This window comes from Ornithorhynchus anatinus, chromosome 1 (assembly GCF_004115215.2).
Source record: "Ornithorhynchus anatinus isolate Pmale09 chromosome 1, mOrnAna1.pri.v4, whole genome shotgun sequence".
Lineage (NCBI taxonomy): Eukaryota > Metazoa > Chordata > Mammalia > Monotremata > Ornithorhynchidae > Ornithorhynchus > Ornithorhynchus anatinus.
Window position 1 is genome coordinate 180,821,626 of NC_041728.1, and position 24,216 is coordinate 180,845,841.

General features: G+C 60.8%; 2 protein-coding genes across 5 annotated transcripts in view; one reads left to right on the forward strand and one right to left on the reverse strand.

Annotated features, from left to right (window-relative positions):
- Positions 1-45: 45 nt before the first annotated feature.
- On the reverse strand, positions 46-15,319 carry RNF25 (ring finger protein 25). Its single transcript, XM_029063108.2, has 11 exons — positions 15,231-15,319; positions 7,772-7,846; positions 7,545-7,647; positions 6,310-6,377; positions 6,120-6,189; positions 3,133-3,204; positions 2,531-2,680; positions 1,268-1,357; positions 1,023-1,157; positions 487-670; positions 46-80 (listed from the first exon to the last, which is right to left on the reverse strand). The coding sequence occupies exons 1-11, from the start codon at positions 15,296-15,298 to the stop codon at positions 46-48; spliced, it is 1,050 nt and encodes a 349-aa protein (XP_028918941.1). The 5' UTR covers positions 15,299-15,319.
- Positions 15,320-15,852: 533 nt separating this feature from the next.
- STK36 (serine/threonine kinase 36) overlaps positions 15,853-24,216 on the forward strand; it is a 54,216-nt gene continuing 45,852 nt past the window's right edge. For 3 of the 4 annotated variants that reach the window (XM_029073671.2, XM_029073684.2, XM_029073698.2), the window contains exons 1-4: positions 15,853-15,946; positions 16,943-17,052; positions 18,968-19,108; positions 20,414-20,491. In XM_029073671.2, the coding sequence (XP_028929504.1) occupies positions 16,969-17,052; positions 18,968-19,108; positions 20,414-20,491 (303 nt within the window). In that variant the 5' untranslated portion in view covers positions 15,853-15,946; positions 16,943-16,968. Of the gene's footprint in view, positions 15,947-16,942; positions 17,053-18,967; positions 19,109-20,413; positions 20,492-20,527; positions 20,593-24,216 lie in introns of those variants that run through there. The other variant, XM_039913517.1, reaches the window with a different exon arrangement.

Below are 24,216 nucleotides of genomic sequence, written 5' to 3' on the forward strand. Positions count from 1 at the left end.
CCTAATCGTCAGCGTGCAGTCCACCCCGGCGCCCCGGGCGGGCGCTTAGCCGGAAGCACGGTCGTCGCTCTCCCGTAACCCTGCGACCCGTGCACCTTTCCGGGCCCCGTCCCCGGGCAGGTGGAGCGGCCGGAGCGGGGGCTTCCCCCCGAGCTTCCCCGTCCCTCCGCCGGGGTGGTGGGCGCGGCGGGGCGGGGGGAGCAGAGAGGGGGCGGGGCCGGGCCAACGCTCTTTATTTCTCCGGGTCCGGGCCGGGGGGCTCCCGGCGCGGGCCGGGCCGCACGGGCCCCCGGCCCCGGGCGGGCGGACGGGGGTAGGAGGAGGCGGGGGGGGCGCGGCCCCCGCACCGCCCCCATCGCCCGCAGTCCCAGTTCCGGCGGGGCGGGGGTCCCTTCTCCCCGGCCCGCCCCCGGGCCTCCGCCTCGCGGTCCGTGGGGGGCTCCCTGAGGGGGCGGCCGGGGCCGGGCGGGCCGGGGGTCCCCCCGCCCCGCCGGCGCCCGGACCCCGGGCCGGGCCAGTGGGCGTCCGTCTCGGCGGCCCGCGCCTCGCCCGCCCCCCGCCGGTCCCCCTCCGGCCGCTCCGCGGGGGGCCGGGCGGCGGCGACGGCGGCTTCCGGGCGGGGGTCCTCGGGGCCGTCCGCGGCGGGGGCGGGCTCCGCGGGAGCGGGAGGCTGAAGGGGGGGGGGGGGGCGAGAGGAGGAGAGGAGGCGGTCGGGGGGGGGGCCGGAGACCCCCGCGGCCCCCCCCGCCTCCCCGGGCTCCGTCCGAACCCGGCGCCGGGCCGGGCCCGACCGCGGCGGGACCCGGCCGGGCCCGGGAGCGGGAGAGGGACCCGTCCGGAGCAGGGGAGGATCCGGGCCGGGAGCGGGGGAGGGACTTTTCCGGAACCGGGCCGGGAGCAGAGCGAGGTCCGGGCTCGGGGCCGGGGCCGGGAGCAGGGGAGGGACCCGTCCGGAGCCGGGCCCGGAGGGGAGCCGGGGGAGGGGGCCGGCGTCCGGGGCCAGGGGAGGGAGGAGGCCTGACCTGCTGGAGGCTGATGAAGTAGCGGTTGCGTTCGGCTTCGGGGTCGATGATGCCCCCTCGCCGCTGCTGCCGCCGGAAGAGCCTCTGCCGTTCCCGCTGGCGCCGCAGGCTGTCCGCGTCCGGCCGGTAGGGCTCCTGCGCGGGGGGCCGGGCGGGGGCCGGGGGTCAGGCCCGGCCGGGGGCGGGGGGCCGGGCCCCGGGGCGGCCGCCCCCCCTCCCCCCCCCCCGAGCGGGGGACGACTTACCGCGGGGTGCTGGGGCGGCGGGGCGGCCCGCAGGGCGGCCAGGTCGTAGGCCAGCGGCTCCCGGCACACGGGGCACTGCACGGCCGGGCCCTGCCGGGGCGGGCGGACGCGGGGATTAGCGCGCCCCCGCCCGCGCGCCCCGGCCCGCCCCCGCCCGCGCCGCCTCTCTCCCGGAGAGGCGACGGGGGACCCCGAGCTCCCGCGGCCGTCGGGTCTCCCCCGGCGCCACCCCCGGCGCTCTACCGAGCGGCTACGGCCCGGGCGCCGGGAGGACCTGGGTCCTAATCCTGACCCCGCCACTCCTCCGCCGGGTGACCTCGGCCAGGTCGCCTGGCTTGCGATCAGGACGGCGCGACCCGTGCGGGACGGGCTGGCCTCGTTCGCTTCTACCCGCCCCGGTGCCTAGTACAGCGACGACGACGACGCGGCGCGGCTCGGTGGCAGGGGCCCGGGCCTGGGAGTCGGAGGTCACGGGTTCCGATCCCGGCTCCGCCGCCCGTCGGCTGCGTGACCTCGGGCGAGTCGGTTCCCTCCCCTGGAGAACGGGGATTAAAACGGTGAGCCTCACTTCGTATCCCCCAGCGCTTAGAACAGAGCGCGCGCTTAACAGATACCATCGTGATGACGCCGACGACGCCGTTAAGCGCTCAGTCTGCGCCGAGCGCTGTCGTAAGCGCCGGGGGAGATACAGGGTCGTCGGGTGGTCCCACGAGGGGCTCAGGGTCTCCGTCCCCATTTCCCGGCGGAGGTCACCGAGGCCCAGAGAAGCCAAGCGGCTCGCCCGAGGTCGCACGGCAGACAGTGGCGACGACGGCATCCGTTGAGCGCTTACTATGCGCCGGGCACCGTTCTGAGCGCGTGGAGGCGGCGGGGCCGGGATCAGAACCCACGTCCTCCGACTCCCCAGCCGGGGCCCCTTCCACGCTGCTGCTCGCTGATAACGATTCGACGGTGACGACGGCGACGGTATCCGTTAAGCCCTCGCTACGCGCCGAGCGCCGTTCCACGCGCTGCGTAGATACGAGGCGGTGAGGTCGTCCCCCCGCGGGGCTCCCGGTCTCCATCCCCATTTTCCAGCCCGGGTCGCCGAGGCCCAGAGAAGCGAAGCGACCGGTCCGGAGTCACCCAGCGGCGGAGGCGGGATCAGAACCCACGCCCTCCGACTCCCCGGCCCGCGGCGGGGGCCCCCGGAGCCGAGGCCGATTCCCGCGCCGGGGCCGGCGGGGGGGGGGGGACGGGGACGGGGCGGGGGGGGCTCCGTGCCTGGTCGGGGGCCGGCGGCGGCTGCTGCTGCTGCCGGTCCTCCTCCTCCCGGCGGGCCCGGATTTCCTCTTCCATGTGCTGGATGTAGCGGGCCAGGCAGTGGCAGTGGAAGTAGTGATAACAGGGGGTCTTGGTGAAGGCCTCCTTCTCCTGCAGAGGCGGGGGGGCGGGGGGAGTCGGCCCCAATCCGGGAGGGCTTCCCGGCGGGGGCGGGGGAGGGACCCGCCGCCGTCGGGATCCGTGAGGCGCGGCGCCCGGCACCTAGTCGGCGCTCAGGACGCACGCCTGGGTGGATGCGTGAGTCTCCCGGGCGCTCGGCACGCAGCGCTCGAGAAATACGCCTGGATGGATGCACGAGTCTCCCGGGCGCTCGGTACAGTGCTCTGCACACGGGAAGCGCTCAATAAATACCACTGAATGCGCCCACCCTGGGAGTCCTCCATTCTCCGCCCCCCTCCCCGCTCCGCCCGGGGCCGACTCAGGTGACCTGTCCATTCCAAGCGCTTAGTCCAGTGCTCGGCACACGGTGAGCGCCCAATAAATACGATCGAATGAATGAAAGGCGTGCCCGGTCCCGGCCCCCTCCCCGCCGCGACCCTCACCTGGAAGCCGTAGAGGCAGATGACGCACTGCCCGTGCGGGACATTGTTGTGCGTGAGGATCTCCTTCCCCTTCTGCGGCGGGAGAGACGAGAGACCCCCGACCCAGGGGTGAGGAGAAGAAGAAGAAGAAGAAGAATTAATGATGATACGTTAAGTGCTCAGTGTGCGCGAAGGACTGTTCTAAGCGCTAGGTCGTCAGGTTGGACCCGGTCCCCGTCCCGCTTGGGGCTCCCGGTCCTCACCCCCGTTTTGCGGACGAGGCAACGGAGGCCCGGAAGAGCCAGGTGACTCGCCCAAGGTCCCGCGGCACACGAGGGGCGGAGGCGGGATTAGAACACAGGACCCCTGACTTCCAAACCCCCGCTCTTGCCACCGGGGCCAGCGTCCGGAGACCCCGGCCTCGTTCGTTCAGCGGTATCTACTGAGCGCTCACTGTGCGCAGAGCACTGTACCGAGCGCTCGGAACGGCCAGTCGGGCAACGGAGAGAGACCCCCGGCGACGGGCTCGGGGTCTAATCGCGGCTCTGCCGCTTGCCGGCGGCGTGACCCCGGCCTAGTCGCTGCACTTCTCCGGGCCTCGGTTTCCTCGTCTGTTCAATGGGGAGTTCTTCCCCCGAGCCGCCGAGCCCCACGCGGGACGGGGGCTGTGGAGCAATGGGATTTACCGAGCTCTGAGTGCGGGGCGCTGTGCTAAGCACTTGGAGAGAATCCACCGATGGGAATTCGACACGGTCCCCCGTCCCTCAAGGGGCTCACGCTGGCTTGGCTTCTTCGTGGTATTCGTCAAGCGCTTCCTATGGGCCGGGCACTAAGCCGCGGGGCTCAGTGGAAAGAGCCCGGGCTTGGGAGTCAGAGGTCGCGGGTTCAAATCCCCCCTCCGCCGCTTGTCAGCTTGGGGCAAGTCACTTCACTTCTCTGCGCCTCCGTCCCCTCATCTGGAAAATGGGGACGAAGGCCGGGAGCCCCACGTGGGACAACCCGATGACCTTGTATCCTCTCCAGCGCTCAGAACAGTGCTTGGCACATAGTAAGCGCTTAACGAACGCCGCCATTATTATTATTAAAGTACTCGTTAAGCACATGCTATGTGCCAAGCACTGTTCTAAGCACTGGGGACCACATGGGGCTCACAGACTCACACCCCCCCCCCCCCCGGTTTTACAGACGAGGGAACCGAGACCCAGAGAAGGGAGGCGACCCGCCCGAGGCCGGGATTAGAACCCAGGTCCTCTGACTCCCAGGCCCGGGCTCTAGCCACTGAGCCGCCCTGCTTCCTCCGGATCCAAGCTAATCAGGTTGGACCCCGTCCCTGTCCCCCATGGGGCTCCCGATCCTAATCCCCGTCTTCCAGATGAGGGAACCGAGGCCCAGGGGAGCGCTGCCGGATTGTACTTTCCAAGCGCTCGGTACAGTGCTCTGCACGCAGGAAGCGCTCACTAGATACCACCGAAACAAATACGATCGAACGACGGAAGTGAAACGACTCGCCCGCGGTCACGGACGGGCGGACGAGTGGCGGAGCCGGGACTAGAACCCAGGTCCTCTGACTCCCGGGCCCCGGCTCTACCCGCTAGGCCGCGCTGCTTCTCCCGACACTCATCGCCTGGTCGTCTCCCCCAGCGCTCAGGACGGCGCTCGGCACCCACTAAGCATTTAACCAGGCCCGCAGCTGTTGTTATTCCATCGGGGAGGGAAGGAAAGCGTAACTTGAGGGCTTGGGTCTCCCTGGGCCTCGGGCCCCCGGCCCCGGCAGCTCCCAGACGGCGGCCGGAGGGATGACGGTTAGACAGAGGGAAGAACCTCCCCACGGGGGTGGGAGGGATGGGATCGGGAAGCGGCCCGGGGCCCGGCAGTCGGAAGGACCTGGATTTTAAACCCCATTCCGCCACGGGTCTGCTGCGTGACCCCCGGGCGAGTCACTTCACCGGGCCTCGGGTTCCCTCACCTGAGCCCCACCTGGTGGGACGCGGACTGTGTCCGACCCGATTTTATCTTCTATCTACCCCAACGCTCGGTATAGAGCCTGGCACGTGGTAAGTGCTTAATAAGCGCCATTAAAAAAAACAAAATCTGGGCTTAGAGAGGGGTTGGGGAGACCCTTTTCCGTGACCCTCCTCGGCCCAGGAGAGGGAGAGAGGGAAGGGGGGGAGGCGGGGAGAGAGGGAGAAAAGGGGAGAGGGAGAGAGAGGTGGAGGGAGAGAGGAAGAGAGGCGGAGGGGGAAAGGGAAGAGAGGGAAAGGGAGGAGGGAGAGAAGGGAAGAGAGGCAAGGGGGGAGAGGAAGAGAGGAGGAGGGAAAAGGGAGAGGGGGAGGAGGAGGGGAAGAGAGGGGGAAGAGGAAGAGAGGTCGGGGGGAGAAAGGAAGAGGGGGAGAGGGGGGAGAGGAAGAGAGGAGGAGGGGGAGAAGGGAGAGGGAGGGAAGGGGAGAGGAAGAGGGGGAGAAAAGGGGAGAGGGAGGGGTGGAGAAGGGAAGAGAGGGAAAGGGGGGAGAGGAAGAGAGGAGGAGGGGGAGAAGGGAGAGGAAGGTAAGGAGAGAGGAAGAGGGGGAAAAGGGGAGAAGGAGAGGGACAAGAGGAAGAGTGGGAAAGGAAGGGAGGAGGAAGGGAAAGGAAAGAGAGGGAGGAAGAGAGGGAGAAGGGAAGAAAGGGAGAGGGATGGGAGGGAGGAAGAAAGGAAGATGGAGAAAGGAAGGGGGAGGAGGGAGAAAGGGAGAGGAGGAGAGGGAACACAGACTGGGTCTAGGAATCGGTCAACCCACCGGGAAGCCGGGGGACGTTTCAGCTCCATCCCCACCCCGGGATCCCTCTAGCCCAAGGAGTCCGGCCCGCCGGGGGCCCGGACTCTCGGCTCCTCATCCCGAAAGCCCTGGGGACGGGGACGGGGACGGGGCCCCGGGGGGTGCGGGGTGGCGGCGGCTGGCGGGGCGGCGGGAGCCAGCCCCGGAGGGTCGCGGGGCGACCCGGGGCCCGGGGCCCGGCTCACCTCTTACCTCGATGAGCTCGTAGAGGACGGCGCTGCCTCGCCCGGCTTCGGCCACCTGGCTCAGCGTCTGGGAAATCCTGCCGGGACAGGTCGGGGTCGGGGCTGCGACACTCTGCCGTGCGACGCTCTGCCCGCCCCCCCTCCCGCCCCCGCCCGCCGGTCCCCCCGGCCCCCCACCCCCAGGCGCCCCCGCTCACTTGTGGATCTGCTCATCGGACAGCCCTCGGGGGTTCCGGATGGAGATCTCGGGGGCTTCATCGGGGTACTGGTGGAAGGGGGGGGGGGGTGTCAGGGCGGGGCCGTCTCTTCTCTCTCTGGGGGGCACCAAGACGGCTCGGCGGGGAGGGGGAGCGAGAAGAAGAGACCCGGCGGCCTGTCTGGGCAGGGACTGTCTCTCTTCACCGCCGAACTGGACTTTCCGAGCGTTCAGCCCGGTGCTCCGCACACAGTCGGCGCTCAATAAATACGACCGAACGGACGGCGGGACTGGAACCGTTGTTCCGTCAACCCGGGATTGATCGATAAACCCCCACCTCCACCCGGCCTCTGGCTCTCTGCCACGACCGATCGAGTGGCGTGGCTCACCGGAAAGAGCACGGGCTTTGGAGTCAGAGGTCATGGGTTCAAACCCCGGCTCTGCCACTTGCCAGCTGTGTGACTTTGGGCGAGTCACTTCACTTCTCGGTGCCTCAGTTCCCTCATCTGTAAAATGGGGATGAAGACCGTGAGCCCCACGTGGGACAACCTGATTCCCCTGTGTCTACCCCGGCGTTTAGAACGGTGCTCGGCCCATAGTAAGCGCTTAACAAATACCAACGTTATTATTATTATTGGTCCAGACGTGTCCGTCACAAGCGTGACGATTAATGACCTCTGTGGCATCCGTTAAGCGCTTGCTACGTGCCGGGCACCGTACTGACGTAGGTTCGAGATGCTCGGGTTGGACGCGGTCCCTGTCCCACGTTTGTTTGTATATGGTGTTCGTTGAGCGCTTACTATGCGCCGAGCACCTTTCTAGGCGCTGGGGTGGATGCAAGGCGATGAGGTTGTCCCACGTGGGGCTCACAGTCCCCATTTTCCAGATGAGGTCACCGAGGCCCAGAGAAGTGAAGTGACTCGCCCACGGTCACACAGCTGACAGGTGGCGGAGCCGGGATTCGAACCCAAAGCGACTCCCCCCAGGTGACCCAGGGGACCGGGGGCGGAGCCGGGAGGAGGCCCCGAGTCCCTCCGACTCGCAGGCCCGGCCTCTCTCCGCCGATCATCATCGTGGCTGATCATTCATTCCCCACCACGCCGCCCCCTCCCCGCGGTCACTCACTCATCCGACGGTACTTATCGAGCGCCGCGGCGAGCGCTCGCCGGGTCGACCGGGGCCCCGGACGGAGCCGCCGATGCCCCCGGGCCGGGGGGCTGGCCCGGCGGCCCTTACCTGCGGGGAGACCAGCAGCACCAGGGTCAAACAGACGAACTGGGAGTCGTGGTCCTCGGCGGTGGCGGGATGCAGGGTGACGCAGATCTCCCAGGCCGCCGACCTGCGGAGGGCGGAGGGCGGAGGGGGAGAGCTGGGGGCGGGTGGGCCGGGGGCCGGGGGGCGGTCCTCCCTCCCCGCCCCCCGGCCCTCCCCCGGACCCCCCGGGACGCCCCCGCCGGACGCACCCGCCGTCCCCCCGCTCCACGCGTAGCTCGTCCAGGTAGATGGACTCCAGCACCTCCACCTCGGAAGGCAGGACCCTGCGGGGAGAGGAGAGAGGCGATGAGGAGGAGGGGGAGGACGGTATCCGTTAAGCGCCTACTGCGTGCCGGGCCCCGTTCTAAACGCTGGGGTCGATCCAGGGCCATCGGGACGGCCCCCGGGGGGCTCACGGTCTCCATCCCCATTTGACAGATGAGGCCACCGAGGCCCAGAGATGATAATGTTGGTATTCGTTAAGCGCTTACTATGCGCAGAGCGCCGTTCTAAGCGCCGGGGGGAGATACGGGGTCATCGGGTCGTCCCGCGTGAGGCTCCCGGTTAATCCCCATTTTCCAGATGAGGGGACTGAGGCACAGAGAAGCGAAGCGACTCGCCCACGGTCACACGGCTGCCAGGTGGTAGAGCCGGGATTCGAACCCATGACCTCGGACTCCCAAACCCAGAGATGTGAAGTGACCCGCCCAAGGTCACACAGCAGACAGGGGGCGGAGCCGGGATTAGAACCCACGGCCTCCGACTCCCCGGCCCGGGCTCGTTCCACTGAGCCGCGCCGCTTCTCGACGGCACCTTGTCTGGTATCTCTGTCGTACTCGGGCGCTCAGTGCAGCGCTCTGCACCCAACAGACCGTCAGCTCCTTCAGGGCAGGGACCTTCTCCGCTAGCTCTATTGGACTCTCCAAAGGGGTCGATACACAGTAGGCTGTCGGCTCCTTACGGGGCCCTGTCAGTCGTATTTATTGAGCGCTTACTGCGTGCAGGGCACTGTACTAAGCGGTTGGGAGAGCGCCACATTCCCTGCCCACAGCGAACTTACAGTCTGGAGCTTGTCCGTTAGCTCTGTGGGAGTCTCCCAAGCGCTCAGCACACAGTAGGCCGTCGACTCCGGCTGTACTTCCCTAGCGCGTAGTCCGGTGCTCTGCCCACAGCAGGCGCTCAATAAATACGCTCGAATGAATGAGCGAACTCCTCGAGGGTGAGGAACCTGTCCCCTGACTCTACTGTCCTCTCCCACGTGCTCCGTAAAGCGCTCGGCGCCCGGGAGACCGTGCGCTTCCTACGTGCAAAGCACCGTTCCAAGCGCTGGGGGGGATACAAGGTGATCAGGTTGTCCCAGGGGCTCCCAGTCTTCATCCCCATTTTCCAGATGAGGTCACTGAGGCCCAGAGTGGTGAAGTGACTCGCCCCAAGTCCCCACAGTTGACACGTGGCAGAGCCGGGATTCGAACCCACGACCTCTGACTCTCGAGCCCCGACGACGGCGCCCCGCCCGGCGTAAGCACGTTCCAAGCGCTTAGTACAGTGCTCTGCACATAGGAAGCGCTCGGTAGATACTATCGAATGAATGAATACTACTGATTCGCTCTCCCAAGCAACTTATGCTAGAGTCAGGCCGGGTCCAGCTGGTCCGGGGCGGGCAGTAGCGAGAAAGGTATCATTTCGGCACTTACCGTGTGCGGAGCACTGGACTGAATGCCGGGAGAAACTACGCAGGTGGGAACACGGTCCCCGGCCTTCACGGGGCTCATCGTCATGGGAAGGTTTAAGTGGGGAGGGGGGACTGGAGACGGGCGTCCAGGAGGGAGACAGTCCGGGAGAGAGAGAGTCTCGTCGGGAGAGAGATAGCCTCGTCGGGAGAGAGAAGGGCCCCGTCGGGAGAGAGACGGGTCCCGTCGGGAGGGAGACGGGTGTCTCGGGAGAGAGACAAGTCCCATCAGGAGAGAGACGGGCCCCGTCAAGAGGGAGGCAATCTCCTCGGGAGAGAGACGGCCCTGCCCCTCAGGACAGAGACAGGCCCCGTCAGGAGGGAGACAGGGGTCTCAGGAGAGAGACGGGCACCTCGTGAGAGAGATAGGCCCCGTCAGGAGGGAGAAAGGGGTCTCGGGAAGGAGACAGGTGCCTCAGGAGGGAGACGGGCCCCGTCGGGAGAGAGACAGGTGTTTCAGGAGTGAGAAAGGCCCCGTCAGGGGGGAGACAGGGGTCTCAGGAGAGAGACGGGCACCTCGTGAGAGAGATAGGCCCCGTCAGGAGGGAGACAGGGGTCTCAGGAGAGAGACGGGCACCTCGTGAGAGAGATAGGCCCCGTCAGGAGGGAGAAAGGGGTCTCGGGAAGGAGAAAGGGGTCTCAGGAAGGAGACAGGTGCCTCAGGAGGGAGACGGGCACCTCAGCAGGGAGACAGGCCTCATCAGGAGAGAGACAGGGGTCTCAGGAGAGAGAGATAGGCCCCGTCAGGAGAGAGACAGGGGTCTCAGGATTGAGAAAGGCCGCGTCAGGAGGGAGACAGGGGTCTCAGGAGAGAGACGGGTCCCGTCAGGAGAGAGAGGCCCCGTCAGGAGGGAGACAAGCTTCTCGGGAGGGAGCCAGGCCCCCCCCCCCCCCCGCCAGAAGAGAGACAGGCCCCCGTCGGGTGGGAGCCGGGTCCTGTCCGGAGGGAGCCAGACCTCTCGTTAGGGAACCAGGTGCCTCGGGAGGAAGACGGGCCCCGTCGAGAGAGAGAAAGGCCCCTCAGGAAAGAGACAGACGTCTCGGGGGGGGAGACAGGACTCTCAGGTGGGAGACGGGCCCCTCGGGAGGAGGGAGACGGCGACCTCAAGCCAGAGATAGGTCTCTCAGGCGGGAGGCAGGGCCCTCGAGAGAGAGACAGGCCCCTCGGGTCCACGACACGCACCTCGGGAGGAAGGGGACAGGCCCCTCGAGCCAGAGATAGACTCCTCGGGTGGAGACAGACCTCTCTGGGGGGAGACAGACACCTCAGGAGGAGGGAGACAGGCCTCTCGGGCCAGAGACAGGCCTCTCAAGAGGGAGACAGATGTCTCTGGGGGGAGACAGGACTCTCGGGTGGGAGACAGGGAGCTCGGGAGGAGGGAGACGGCGACCTCCGGCCAGAGATAGGTCTCTCAGGCGGGAGAGAGACCTCTCGGGGGGGGGGGAGACAGACCTCTCTGGGGGGAGACAGGACTCTCGGGGGGGGGAGACCGATTAGACCGTGAGCCCATCTTTGGACAGGAACGGTCTCTATCTGTTGCCAAATTGTCCATTCCAAGCGCTTAGTACAGTGCCCTGCACAGAGTAAGCGCTCAATAAATACTATTAAAGGAATGAATTTAGGAGGGAGACAGGTCCCTCAAGCCAGAGAGAAGCCTCTCAGGAGGGAGACGGGCATCTCGGAAGGAAGGAGCCCGGCCCCTCCGGCGGGAGCGGACTAAAGAGAAGCCGCGTGGCTCGGTGGAAAGCGCCCGGGCTTGGGAGTCAGAGGTCATGGGATCGAATCCCGGCTCTGCCCCTTGTCAGCTGGGTGACCGTGGGCGAGTCACTCCGCTTCTCTGGGCCTCCGTTCCCTCGTCTGTAAAGTGGGGATTAACCGTGAGCCTCCGGTGGGACGACCCGATGACCCTGTATGTCCCCCAGCGCTCAGAAGGGCGCTCAGCACAGCGTAAGCGCTTAACAGATAGATACCAACATTATTATTAAACGTTAAGCAGCAGGAGGAGCGGCAGCCGCCCCCCGAGCGCCGACCGGCCCGGCGGTGGCAGGAGGCCACCCGAGCTGAGCTGCCCCGACTCACTGGGTTTACGGGGACGCGGCTTCCCCGTAAACCGCAGCGCCCGGCCCTCCGTGACGCCCGCGCCGCCCCTTCGTCTGCGGGAAGGGACGGGAGGGACGGGAGACGCTCGCTAAGCCGCTGCAGAGAAGCAGCGCGGCCTGGGAGTCGGAGGACGTGGGTTCTAATCCCGGCTCCGCCGCTCGTCTGCTGGGTCACCCTGAGCGAGTCACTTCCCTTCCTTTCCAAATGAGGTCATTTGGAAAATGGGGATAAGGACTGTGAGCCCCTTGTGGGACAAACGGATTACCCTGTATCGACCCCAGCGCTTAGGACAGTGCTCGGGACACAGAATAACAACCTAGGGTAACGATCACACTTCCCCCCTTCGAAGCCCTACTGAGAGCTCACCTCCTCCCGGAGGCTTTCCCAGCTGAGCCCCCATTTTCCTCTGCTCCTCCTCCCCATCGCCCCCCGACTCCCTCCCTCTGCTCCACCCCCCCCCCCGCTCCCCACGGCACTTGTGTATATATGTACATATTTATTTTTCTATTTATTTTATTAATGATGTGGCCATATCTATAATTCTCTTTATCTATACTGATGCTATTGATGCCCGTTTTCTTGTTTCGCTGTCCGTCTCGCCCGCCCTTCTAGCCTCTGAGCCCGTTGTGGGCAGGGATTGTCTCTCTCTGTTCCTGAGTTGTACTTCCCAAGCGCTTAGTACAGTGCTCTGCACACAGTACGCGCTCGGTAAATCTGAACGAATCAGTAGTAGGCGCTCAACAAATACCATCATTATTAATATTCTACCACCTTGGGTGGGTGGTGGAGCAGAGTGAGGGGCGAGAAGCAGCGTGGCCTAGTGAGTAGAACCCAGGGCCTGGGAGTCAGAAGGTCACAGGTTCTAATCCCCACTCCCCCGCCTGTCTGCTGTGTGACCTTGGACAAGTCGCTTCACTTCTCTGGGCCTCAGTTCCCTCATCTGTCAAATGGGGACGGAGACTGGGAGCCCCGTGGGAGAAGCAGCGTGGCATAGTGGGTAGGGCCCGGGAGTCAGAAGGTCCTGGGTTCTAATCCCAGCTCTGCCACATCTTCCGTGTGGCCTTGGGCAAGTCGCTTCACTTCTCTGGGCCTCGGTTCCCTCATCGGACAAATGGGGATGGAGACTGGGAGCCCCACGGGGGACAGGGACCGGGTCCGACCCAGAGAAGCAGCGTGGCTCAGTGGAAAGAGCACGGGCTTTGGAGTCAGAGTTCATGGGTTCAAATCCCGGCTCGGCCACTTGTCAGCTGTGTGACTTTGGGCACTTCTCTGTGCCTCAGTTACCTCATCTGTAAAATGGGAATTAAGACTGTGAGCCCCACGTGGGACAACCTGATTCCCCTGTGTCTACCCCAGCGCTTAGAACGGTGCTCGGCACATAGTAAGCGCTTAACAAATACCAACATTATTATTAACTTAATAATAATACATAGACGGGTGCTTGGCACATAATAAGCGCTTAACGAGCGCCATAATTATTACGTGGGACACGGACTGTGTCCAACCTGCTTCCTTGGTATCTATCCCACTGGTTAGTACAGTGCCTGGCACATAGTAAGCGCTGCGCAAATGCCATTAAAAAAAAAAAGAGACGGGGTTTCACTGCATCAGGAGGGATTTAAGTCAGACATCGGTTGGTTTCTCTGTGCCTCAGTTCCCTCATCTGTAAAATAGGGGTTTAAGACTGTGAGCCCCACGTGGGACAGGGACTGGGTCCAACCTGATTCGCTTTTACCCACCCCAGGGCTTAGTCCAGTGCCTGGCATAATATAGTAAGTGCTTAAGAAATGTATATAAAATATGTAGCCTCTTAGCGGAAAGAGCCTGGGCCTAGGACTCAGATCGTGGGTTCTAATCCTGGCTCAGCCACTTGTCTGCTGTGTGACCTTGGGACAGTCACTTCACTGCTCTGTGCCCCAAATACCTCATTTTTTAAATGGGGATTGAGACTATGAACCCCCCACATTCATTCCTTCATTTGATTGTACTTATGAGCGCTTACTGTGTGCAAAGCACTGTACTAAGCGCCTGGGAGAGGACAATTTTTAACACCAAACAGATACATTCCTGCCCACAACGAGCTCGCTGATTAGGAGGAAGGAACTGTGTCCAACCCCATTTACTTATAGAGAGAAGCAATGTGGCTCAGTGGAAAGAGCCCGGGCTCGGGAGACAGAGGTCGTGGGTTCTAATCCCGGCTCCGCCACTTGCCTGCTGTGTGACTTTGGGTGCGTCACTTCACTTCTCTGGGCCTCAGTTACCTTATCTGTCAAATGGGGATGAAGCCTGTGAGCCCCACATGGGACAACCCGATAACCTTGTATCTCCCCCGGCGCTTAGACCAGGGCTTGGTACAGTGTAAGCGCTTAACAAATACCAACATTATTATTAAAATGGGGATGAAGACTGTGAGCCCCACAGGGGACAACCTGATGACCTTGCATCTTCCCTAGCGCTTATTACGGTGCCTGGCACATAGTAAGTGCTTAATAATAATGATATTAATAACGTTGGTATTTGTGAAGCACTTACTATGTGCAGAGCACAGTACTAAGTGCTTGGAATGTACACTTTGGCAACAGATAGAGATGACAGCGTCTCATTAAAAGTAATAATAATAATGTTGGTATTTGTGAAGCGCTTACTATGTGCAGAGCACTGTTCTAAGCACTGGGGGAGATACAGGGTCATCAGGTGGTCCCACGCGAGGCTCCCGGTCTTCATCCCCATTTTCCAGATGAGGGAACTGAGGCCCAGAGAAGCGAAGTGACTGGCCCACGGCCACCCAGCTGACAAGTGGCAGAGTGGGGATTCGAACCCATGACCTCTGACTCCAAAGCCTGTGCTCTTTCCACTGGAGCCACGTTGCTTCTCTAAGTACAGAAAGTGCCATTTGTTAAGTGCTTACTATGTGCCGAGCACCGTTCTAAGCGCTGGGGGAGATACAGGGTCATCAGGTTGGCCCACGGGAGGCTCACAATCTTCATCCCCATTTGACAGATGAGGTCACTGAGGCACAGAGAAGTTAATAATAATAATAATGTTGGCATTTGTTAAGTGCTTACTATGTGCAGAGCACTGTTCTAAACACAGGGGTAGATCCAGGGTCATCAGGTTGTCCCCCCATGGGGCTCCCAGTCTTCATCCCCATTTTCCAGATGAGGTCACCGAGGCCCAGAGAAGTGAAGTGACTTGCCCACGGTCACCCAGCTGACAGGTGGCAGAGCCGGGATTCGAACCCACGACCTCTGACTCCCCAGCCCGGGCTTATCCAATGCCGTCATCATTATGAACAGACACCACAGTGATGACTATTATCATGACTATTATCGCTGCACGATGACGCTACGTGAATATGAGTCATCGAGAAATGAACCCCATCGTTATTAGAGCAGCAGCGGGGCTCAGTGGCAAGAGCCCGGGCTTGGGAGTCACAGGTCATGGGTTCGAATCCCGGCCCTGCCCCTTGTCAGCTGGGTGACTGTGGGCAAGTCACTTCACTTCTCGGGGCCTCAGTTCCCTCATCTGTCAAATGGGGATGAAGACTGGGAGCCCCACGTGGGACGACCTGATGACCCTGTATCTCCCCCAGTGCTTAGAACAGTGCTCGGCACCTAGTAGGCGCTTAACAAATACCAACATTATGGTACTATGAGGAGGCCCGGGGGGGGGGAGGGGCGGGGAAAGGGCGCCCCCCGGCGGTGTCCCCTCCTTTCCGGTCCCCCCGGCCCCGCGCCCGCGCGCACACGGGTTCCGGGGCGCCCCTCCCCCCTGGCCGGCCCCGCCCCCCCCCCGAGGACCCCCGCGCCTCCCCCCCCGGATCCCCCGGCCAAGCTACCAGTCCTCGTCCCCGGCCCCGGGCCCGGCCGCTGCCGCCTCCGCCGCCTCAGACACCGCCGCGGCCATCTCCCCCGGCCGCCCAGGCCGGAACCGGAAACGCAGGCCGGAGCCGGAGCCCACGCCGCGGGGCGCGCATGCGCGGGCGAGGCAAGGGGGGGGAGGGAGGAGAGGGAGAAAGGGGCGCGCGTGCGCAGGCCGGGGGAGGCGGGGGAAGGGAGGGGAGCGCAGGCGCGGGCGGGGAGAAACGGGTGGGGCGGGGAGAAAGGAGGGGAAGGACGGGGCGCGCATGCGCAGGCGATGGGGGGGAAAGGGAAGGGGTGCGCATGCGCGAGCGGGGAGACAAGGGTGGGGCGGTTGGAGAGAAAGGGCGGCGAGAAAGGCTGGAGAGGGAGGGGGCGCATGCGCAGACGGGGGTGGGGCTAGCGAGGGAAGCGCATGCCCGGGCAGGGAGAAATGGGTGGGGCGGGTGGAAAGGACGGGGTGCGCAGGCGCAGGCGCGGGAGGGCGGGGGGGGGGAGGGAGTTGAGCGCATGCGCGGGCAGGGAGCAACGGGTAGGGCGGGGAGAAAGGACGGAAAGGACGGGGTGCGCATGCGCAGGAGGGGCCCCGGGGGCAACGGGCGGGCGCGGTTACTAGGCAACGAGGCCGCTGGGGTCCTGGCGCCCGGCCGGGTCTGTCCGCGGCGGTGCCTGAGGCGGTGCGGCTCCACTGCAGGTAATCGCCCAATGACAAGCAGCTGTCAATCACAAGGCTGGGAGCTTTGGTGCCGGGCAGTGTACTGAGCGCTGGGGTCAATGCAAGCAGCAGCTCGGTGGCAAGAGTCTGGGCCTGGGAGTCCCAGGTGGTGGGTTCCAATCCCGCCTCCACCACTCGTCTGCAACCTAGGACAGGTGATTTCCCTTCTCTGGGCCTCAGTGACCTCATCTGCCCCAGCGCTTAGAACAGTGCTCTGCACATAGTAAGCGCTGACAAATACCGACATTATTATTATTCAAATGGGGATGAAGAGTGGGAGCCCCACGTGGGGCAACTGATTAGTTTGGCACAGAGTAGGCGCTGAACAAATGCCATCATCATTATTATCGTTAATGTTTGTATTTGTTCAGCGCTTACGATGTGCCGAGCACTGTTCTAAGCGCTGGGGTAGATACAGGGTCATCAGGTTGTCCTACCTGAGGCTCCCAGTCTTCATCCCCATTTTCCAGATGAGGTCACTGAGGCCCAGTGACTTGCCCACAGTCACGCAGCTGACAAGGGGCGGAGCGGGGATTAATAATAATAATAATGTTGGTATTTGTTAAGCGCTTACTATGTGCCGAGCACTGTTCTAAGCGCTGGGGTGGACATAGGGGAATCAGGTTGTCCCACGTGGGGCTCACAGTCTTAATCCCCATTTTACAGATGAGGGAACTGAGGCACAGAGAAGTTAAGTGACTTGCCCACAGTCACACAGCCGACAAGTGGCAGAGCTGGGATTCGAACTCATGAGCCCTGACTCCAAAGCCCGTGCTCTTTCCACTGAGCCATGCTGCTTCTCTGGTGGATTCGAACCCACGACCTCTGACTCCCCAGCCCGGGCTCTTCCCACTGAGCCGTGCTCCTTCCCAGCGTGCCTGGCCATGGTAGAGTGCCTGGCCCATAGTAAGCGCTTAACAAATACCACAATTTATTATTCTTAACAAATACCACAATTTATTATTCTTCCCTCAGGTGGAGAGAGGCCCCCCGGGTGCGCGATGGAGAAATACCACGTGTTGGAGATGATCGGAGAGGGTTCCTACGGGAAGGTCTACAAGGGCCGGCGGAGATACAGTGCCCAGGTGCCCTGGCAGAGGGGCGGGGGGGTGGGCAAAACCCAACGGGTCGAGACCCCCGGCGGACCCGGTCACCCTTTCCCCTCTCGCTGACGCTCGACGTCGGGCGGTGACCGCCGCTGGCCCGCTGTGTCACCTTGGGCCAGTCATTTCTCCGGGCCTCAGTTCCCTCCTCTGTAAAATGGGGATGGAGACGGGGAGCCCCACGCGGGACAGGGGCTGGGTCCAACCTGATCTGCTTGTAGCCATCTCGGTGCTTAGTACGGTGCCTGGCATATAGTAAGCGCTTAACGAGTACCACAGTTATTATTATTAAGTGCTGACTGTGTGCAGAACGCTGGATTAAGCACTTGGGAGAGGACAATATAGCAATAGAACAGACATATTCCATTCCGTTCATTCATTCAATCATTTATTGAGCGCTCACTGTGTGCAAAGCGCTGTACTAAGCGCTTGGGAGAGGGCAATCTAACAATAAACAGACCCATTCCCTGCCCACAATGAGCTTATTTATTGAGCGCTATGTGCAGAGCACTGGACTAAGCGCTCGGGAGAGGACAATAGAAGAATATAGTAGACGTAGTCCATTTATTCATTCATTCAGGCATATTTATTGAGTGCATAATGTGTGCAGAGCACTGGACTAAGCGCTCAGGAGAGGACAATGTAACAATAAGCAGACACGATCCCTGCCCACAGCGAGCTGACAGTCTAGAGGTGGGGAGACAGACATGAATAGAAATCAGTAAATGACAGATATAAGAATAATAATAATAATAATAATAATGGTGTTTGTTAAGCGCTTACTATGTGCCGAGCACTGTTCTAAGCGCTGGACATAAGTGGTGTGGGGCTGGGAGGGGGGATGAAGAAAGGGAGCAAAAAACGTCCGGGCGATGCAGAAGGGAGTGGGAGAGGAGGAAAGGAGATTCATTCGTTCATTCGTATTTATTGAGCACTTACTGTGTGCAGGAGGTTTTAGTCAGGAAAGCCCTCTTGGAGGAGATTCATTCATTCATTCTTATTTATTGAGCACTTACTATGGGCAGAGCACTGTCCTAAGCGCTTGGGAAATAAAGGGAGCAAGTCAGGGCGATGCAGAAGGGAGGGGGAGCAGAGGAAAGGAGGGTTTAGGCACGGAAGGCCTCTTGGAGGAGATTCATTCATTCGTATTTATTGAGCACTTACTGTGTGCAGGAAGTTTTAGTCAGGAAGGGCCTCTTGGAGGAGATTCATTCATTCATTCATTCGTATTTATTGAGCACTTACTGGGTGCAGAGCGCTGTCCTAAGAGCTTGGGAAATAAAGGGAGCGAGGCCAGGTGACGTAGAAGGGAGTGAGAGCAGAGGAAAGGAGGGTTTAGTCAGGGAAGGCCTCTAGGAGGAGATTCATTCATTCATTCTTAATTATTGAGCACTCACTGTGTGCAGACCACTGTCCTAAGCCCTCGGGAAATAAAAGGAGCAGGTCAGGGAGATGCAGAAGGGAGAGGGAGCAGAGGAAAGGAGGGTTTAGTCAGGGAAGGCTTCTAGGAGGAGATTCATTCATTCATTCTTATTTATTGAGCACTCACTGTGTGCAGAGCACTGTCCTAAGCCCTCGGGAAATAAAGGGAGCAGGTCAGGGAGACGCAGAAGGGAGAGGGAGCAGAGGAAAGGAGGGTTTAGTCAGGGAAGGCTTCTAGGAGGAGATTCATTCATTCATTCTTATTTATTGAGCACTCACTGTGTGCAGAGCACTGTCCTAAGCCCTCGGGAAATAAAGGGAGCAAGTCAGGGAGATGCAGAAGGGAGAGGGAGCAGAGGAAAGGAGGGTTTAGTCAGGGAAGGCCTCTAGGAGGAGGTGGGCCTTCCCGAAGGCTCTGAAAGGGGGAGGTCCGGGAGGTCGTGACTCTGCCCTCTCCCCTCCATCCCACGCACAGGTGGTGGCCCTCAAATTCATCCCCAAACTGGGTCGCTCTCCCAAGGACCTGCGGAACCTGCAGCGGGAGATTGAGATCATGCAGGGCCTGAGGCATCCCAACATCATCCACCTGCTCGACAGCTTCGAGACGGACAGGGAGGTCAGGACGGCGGGGCCGCGGCCGGGGGGTTGGACCGCCCCCGCTTCCACCCCGCTGGGCCTGGAGCGCTGGCGCCGGCTGAGTCCCTCTCCGGAGACGGGAGGTCCCTCGCGGGCAGGGAACCAGTCGGCCCGGGAGTCCCGAGGTCATGGGTTCCAGTTCCGGCTCCGCCCTTTGTCGGCTGTGTGTCCCTTAGACATTCGTTCATTCAGTAGTATTTATTGAGCGCTTACTATGTGCAGAGCACTGTACCAAGCGCTTGGAATGGACAATTTGGCAACAGATAGAGACAATCCCTGCCCACTGACGGGCTCACAGTCTAATCGGGGGAGACAGACGGACAAAAACATGACCGCTTAGTAGCCAATATAAATAAAAATTAAGTCACTTGGCTCCTCTGGGCCTCAGTTCCCTCGATCTGGGCTGGAGACGGTGAGCCCCGGGGGGGAGGGGGACTGTGTCCAACTCAACTTGCTTGTAATAATGATAATAATGACGGCTTTTCTTAAGCGCTTACGCTGCGCGAAGCACTGTTTTAAGCGCTGGGGGAGATACAAGGTGACTAGGCGGTCCCACGTGCACCGTCTTCATCCCATTTTACAGATGAGGGAACTGAGACTCAGAGAAGTGAAGTGACTGGCCCGAAGTCACCCAGCTGACAAGATTATATCCCACAACCTGTGACTCCCCAGCCCGGGCTCTTTCCACTGAGCCACGTTATAGATTGGGCAGTTGCTCTTAGGAATTACCCTGGAAAAGGACCTCATTCTTTGGGGGGGAAATGTTCCATGAAATAAAGAAAATTTAGGGGACAAAAAAGGCACCGAAAAGCTGCAATTTCACCCCAACGCTTAGTCCAGTGCCCGGCACGTAGTAAGCACTTAAATACCATTATCATTATTATTTATTGCTATTAATAAATGCATTCCCTGCCCACGATGAGCTGACGGTCTAGAGGGAGAGACAGACGTGAATAGAAAGAAATAAATGAGGGAGGTGGACCGAAGCGGTGCGGGGGATGAAGGAAGGGAGCGGGTCGGGGCGACGCGGAAGGGAGCGGGAGAAGAGGAAAGGAGGGTGCGGTCAGGGGAGGCTGCTGGGAGGAGGTGGGCCTGCGAGAAGGCTTTGGAGCGGGGGAGAGGCCTGTTCCCTCTCAGCCCTGCAAACGGAAGGAGCTGGACTTCGGGCGGGCCGGATCCGCGGGTTTTGGCACGACCCCCCGAGCCCCGATGGGGCCGGGCGCGTCTCCGTCGGCCCCCGGCCCCCATGGCCGCGGCCTCCCCCTCTCCCCCGGCCCCTCCGCAGGTGGTGGTGGTGACCGACTACGCGGAGGGAGAGCTCTTCCAGATCCTGGAGGATGACGGCAAACTCCCCGAGGACCAGGTAACCCACCCGCTCCTCGCCTCCGTCCGGACCGGCCCCCCGGAGCCGGGCCGCGACTGTGTCTGCCCTACCGTTGTGCTTAGTACAGCGCTCTGCGCACGGTACGTAATTTGTATTTGTTAAGTGCTTACTATGTGCCAAGCACTGTTCTAAGCGCTGGGGGAGATACAAGGTCATCAGGTTGGCCCGCATAGGGCTCACAGTCTTCATCCCCATTTTCCAGGGGAGGGAACTGAGGCACAGAGAAGTGAAGTGACTGGCCCAAAGTCACAGCTGACAAGCGGCAGAGCCGGGATTAGGACTCCCAAGCCCGGGCTCTTGCCACTGAGCCACGCTACAAAAACTTCTCACTCTTGGCTCCGAAGCTGTCCGGCGCCTTTCATTCATTCGGTCGTATTTATTGAGGGCTTTCCACGTGCGGAGCACTGGACTGAGCGCTTGGAATGGACAGTTGGGCCACAGAGAGAGACCATCCCTGCCCAACGACGAGCTCACGGTATAAACGGGGGAGACGGACGGCAGAGCAAAACAGAACGAAACAAAAACAAGACAACATCATCACGATAAGGAGAATGAAGGGGATGGACACCTCGTTCACAAAATAAATAGGGGAATAAATAATATATACAAAATATATGCCTTTTGCCCCCTCCTACCTGTCCTCCCTTCTCTCCTTCTCCCGCCCACCCCGCCCGCTCCGCTCCTCCGCCGCCCGCCTCCTCGCCGTCCCCCGTTCTCGCCCGTCCCGCCGTCGACCCCCGGCCCGCGTCCTCCCGCGGCCCCGGGACGCCCTCCCTCCTCGCCTCCGCCAAACTCACTCTCTTCCCCTCTTCGAATCCCTACTTAAACCTCACCTCCTCCGAGAGGCCTTCCCGGACCGAGCTCCCCCCTTTTTCCCTCTGCTCCCTCTCCCCCCCCTTCACCTCTCCTCAGCTAAGCCCTCTTCTCCCCCCTCTCCCTCCGCTCCTCCCCCTCTCCCGTCCCCTCCCCTCGGCACCGTACTCGTCCGCTCGACTCTAGATATCTTCATCACCCTATTTATTTTGTTAATGAGATGTACATCACCCTGATTCTATTTATCTGCCATTGTTTTTATGAGATGTTCTTTCCCTCGACTCTATCGCCATCGGTCATGTCTGCCCGTCTCCCCCGATTAGACCGTGAGCCCGTCAATGGGCAGGGACCGTCTCTATCTGTTGCCGACTTGTACATTCCAAGCGCTAAGTAATGTTAATGTTGGTATCTGTTAAGCGCTTACTGTGTGCCGAGCACTGTTCTAAGCGCTGGGGTAGACACAGGGGCATCAGGTTGTCCCACGTGGGGCTCCCAGTCTTCATCCCCATCTGACAGATGAGGGAACCGAGGCCCAGAGAAGTGAGGTGACTTGCCCAAGGTCACACAGCTGACAAGTGGCAGAGCTGGGATTTGAACTCATGACCCCTGACTCCAAAGCCCGGGCTCTTTCCACTGAGCCACGCTGCTTCTCAATGCAGACAATATTGCAGACAAGCGGAGGGGCCAGGATTAATTAATTAATGGTGCTATTTGTTAAGCGCTTACTCTGTGCCGAGCACCGTTCTAAGCGCCGGGGGGAGATACAGGGTCATCGGGTCGTCCCACGTGAGGCTCACAGTCTTCATCCCCATTTTCCAGATGAGGTCACTGAGGCACAGAGAAGTGAAGTGACTTGCCCACAGTCACACAGCTGACAGGTGGCAGAGCCGGGAGTCGAACTCATGACCTCTGACTCCGAAGCCCGGGCTCTTTCCACTGAGCCACTTTGCCTTACTATAATAATGTTGATATTTGTTAAGCGCTTACTCTGTGCAGAGCACTGTCCTAAGCACTGGGAGAGATACAGGGTCATCAGGTCATCCCACGTGGGGCTCCCAGTCTTCATCCCCATTTGACAGATGAGGGAACTGAGGCCCAGAGAAGGGAAGTGACTTGCCCACGGTCACCCAGCCGACAAGTGACAAGCTGCCGAGAAGCGGCGTGGCTCAGTGGAAAGAGCCCAGGCTGGGGAGCCGGAGGTCACGGGTTCGAATGCCGACTCTGCCACTTGTCAGCTGTGTGACCGTGGGCATAGTCCAGTGCTCTGCACATAGTAAGCGCTCCATAAATACTATTGAATGAATATTTGTATATATTATTGATTGATTATTTTGTTAATGAGGTGTATAGATCTATGATTCTATTTATCTTGATGATATTGACGCCGGACTACTTCTTCTCTTTTGCTTTGCTCCGTCTCCCCCGTTTAGACGGTGAGCCCATCACTGGGCAGCGATCGTCTCTCTCTGTTGACGAATTTCCCTCTGCTCCCGTCTGCTCCTCCCCCCTCTCTTCCCCGCCCCTCTGCACTCTGCTCATTTGCATATATTATTTATTCCCCTATTTATTATTTATTCCCCTTGATTCTATTCGTCGTGATTAAGTCGTCTTGTTCTTGTCCGTCCGTCTCCCCCGATTAGACCGAGAGCCCGTCGTTGGGCAGGGCTGGTCTCTCTCTGTTGCCCAATTGTCCATTCCACGCGCTTAGTCCGGCGCTCTGCACATAGTGAGCGCTCAGTAAATACGATTGAATGGATGAATTGTCCATTCCACGCGCTTAGTCCGGCGCTCTGCGCATAGTGAGCGCTCAGTAAAGACGATTGAATGGATGAGTTGTCCATTCCAAGCGCTTAGTCCGGCGCTCTGCACGTAGTATACGCTCAGTAAATACTACTTAATGAATGAATTGTCCATTCTTAGTACAGTGCTGTGCTCAGAGTAGGCGCTCAATAAAGATGAATGAATGAATAAATACAATTGCATAAATGAATAAATGAATGAAGGGCTCGTCCACCCCTTCCAGGGAGACTGTAAGATCCGGGTGGGAAGGGCGCAGGTCCACCAGGTCTGATGTACCGGACCCTCCCCAGCCCTCAGTACAGTGCTCTGCGCACAGTAAGCGCTCAATAAATACCATCGATTGAGGAGGAAGCAGCGTGGCCTAGTGGCTACAGCTTGGTCCTGGAAAGTAGTCCAGTGCTCTGCACAGAGTCAGCGCTCCATAAATACTATTGAATGAATAGAAGCAGCACGGCCTAGGGGGTAGAGCACAGGTCTGGGAGTCGGAAGGACCTGAGTTCTAATTCCGCCTCCACCACCTGCCTGCTGCGTGACCTTGGGCAAGTCTCTTCTCTGGGCCTCAGTGACCTCAACTGTAAAATGGGGATGAAGAGTGTGAGCCCCACGTGGGACGGGGACTGTGTCCATCCTGATCAGCTTTGACCTACCCCGGCGCTTAGAAGAGTGCTTGGCGTATAGAAAGCACCTAAAAAGTATCATAGTTATTATTAATAATAATAATAATCCCCACTCTGCCACTTGTCAGCCGTGGGACCTTGTGGGATCTGTGCCTCAGTTCCCTCATCTGTAAAATGGGGATGAAGACTGTGAGCCCCACGGCGACAGGGACTGGGTCCAACCTGATTCGCTCACCTCCACCCCGGCACGTATAGCCCAGTGCCTGGCACGTAGTCAGCGCTTAACAAATAGTCAGTCGTATTGATTGGGCACGTGCTATGTGCAGAGCACTGTAGTAAGCACTTGGGAGAGGACAGTACAACAGAATTAGCAGACACGCTCCCCGTCCATTACAAGTTTGTGGAGAAGAGAGGGAGACAAACATTACCATTATTGTACCATTATTGAGAAGCAGCGTGGCTCAGTGGGAGGAG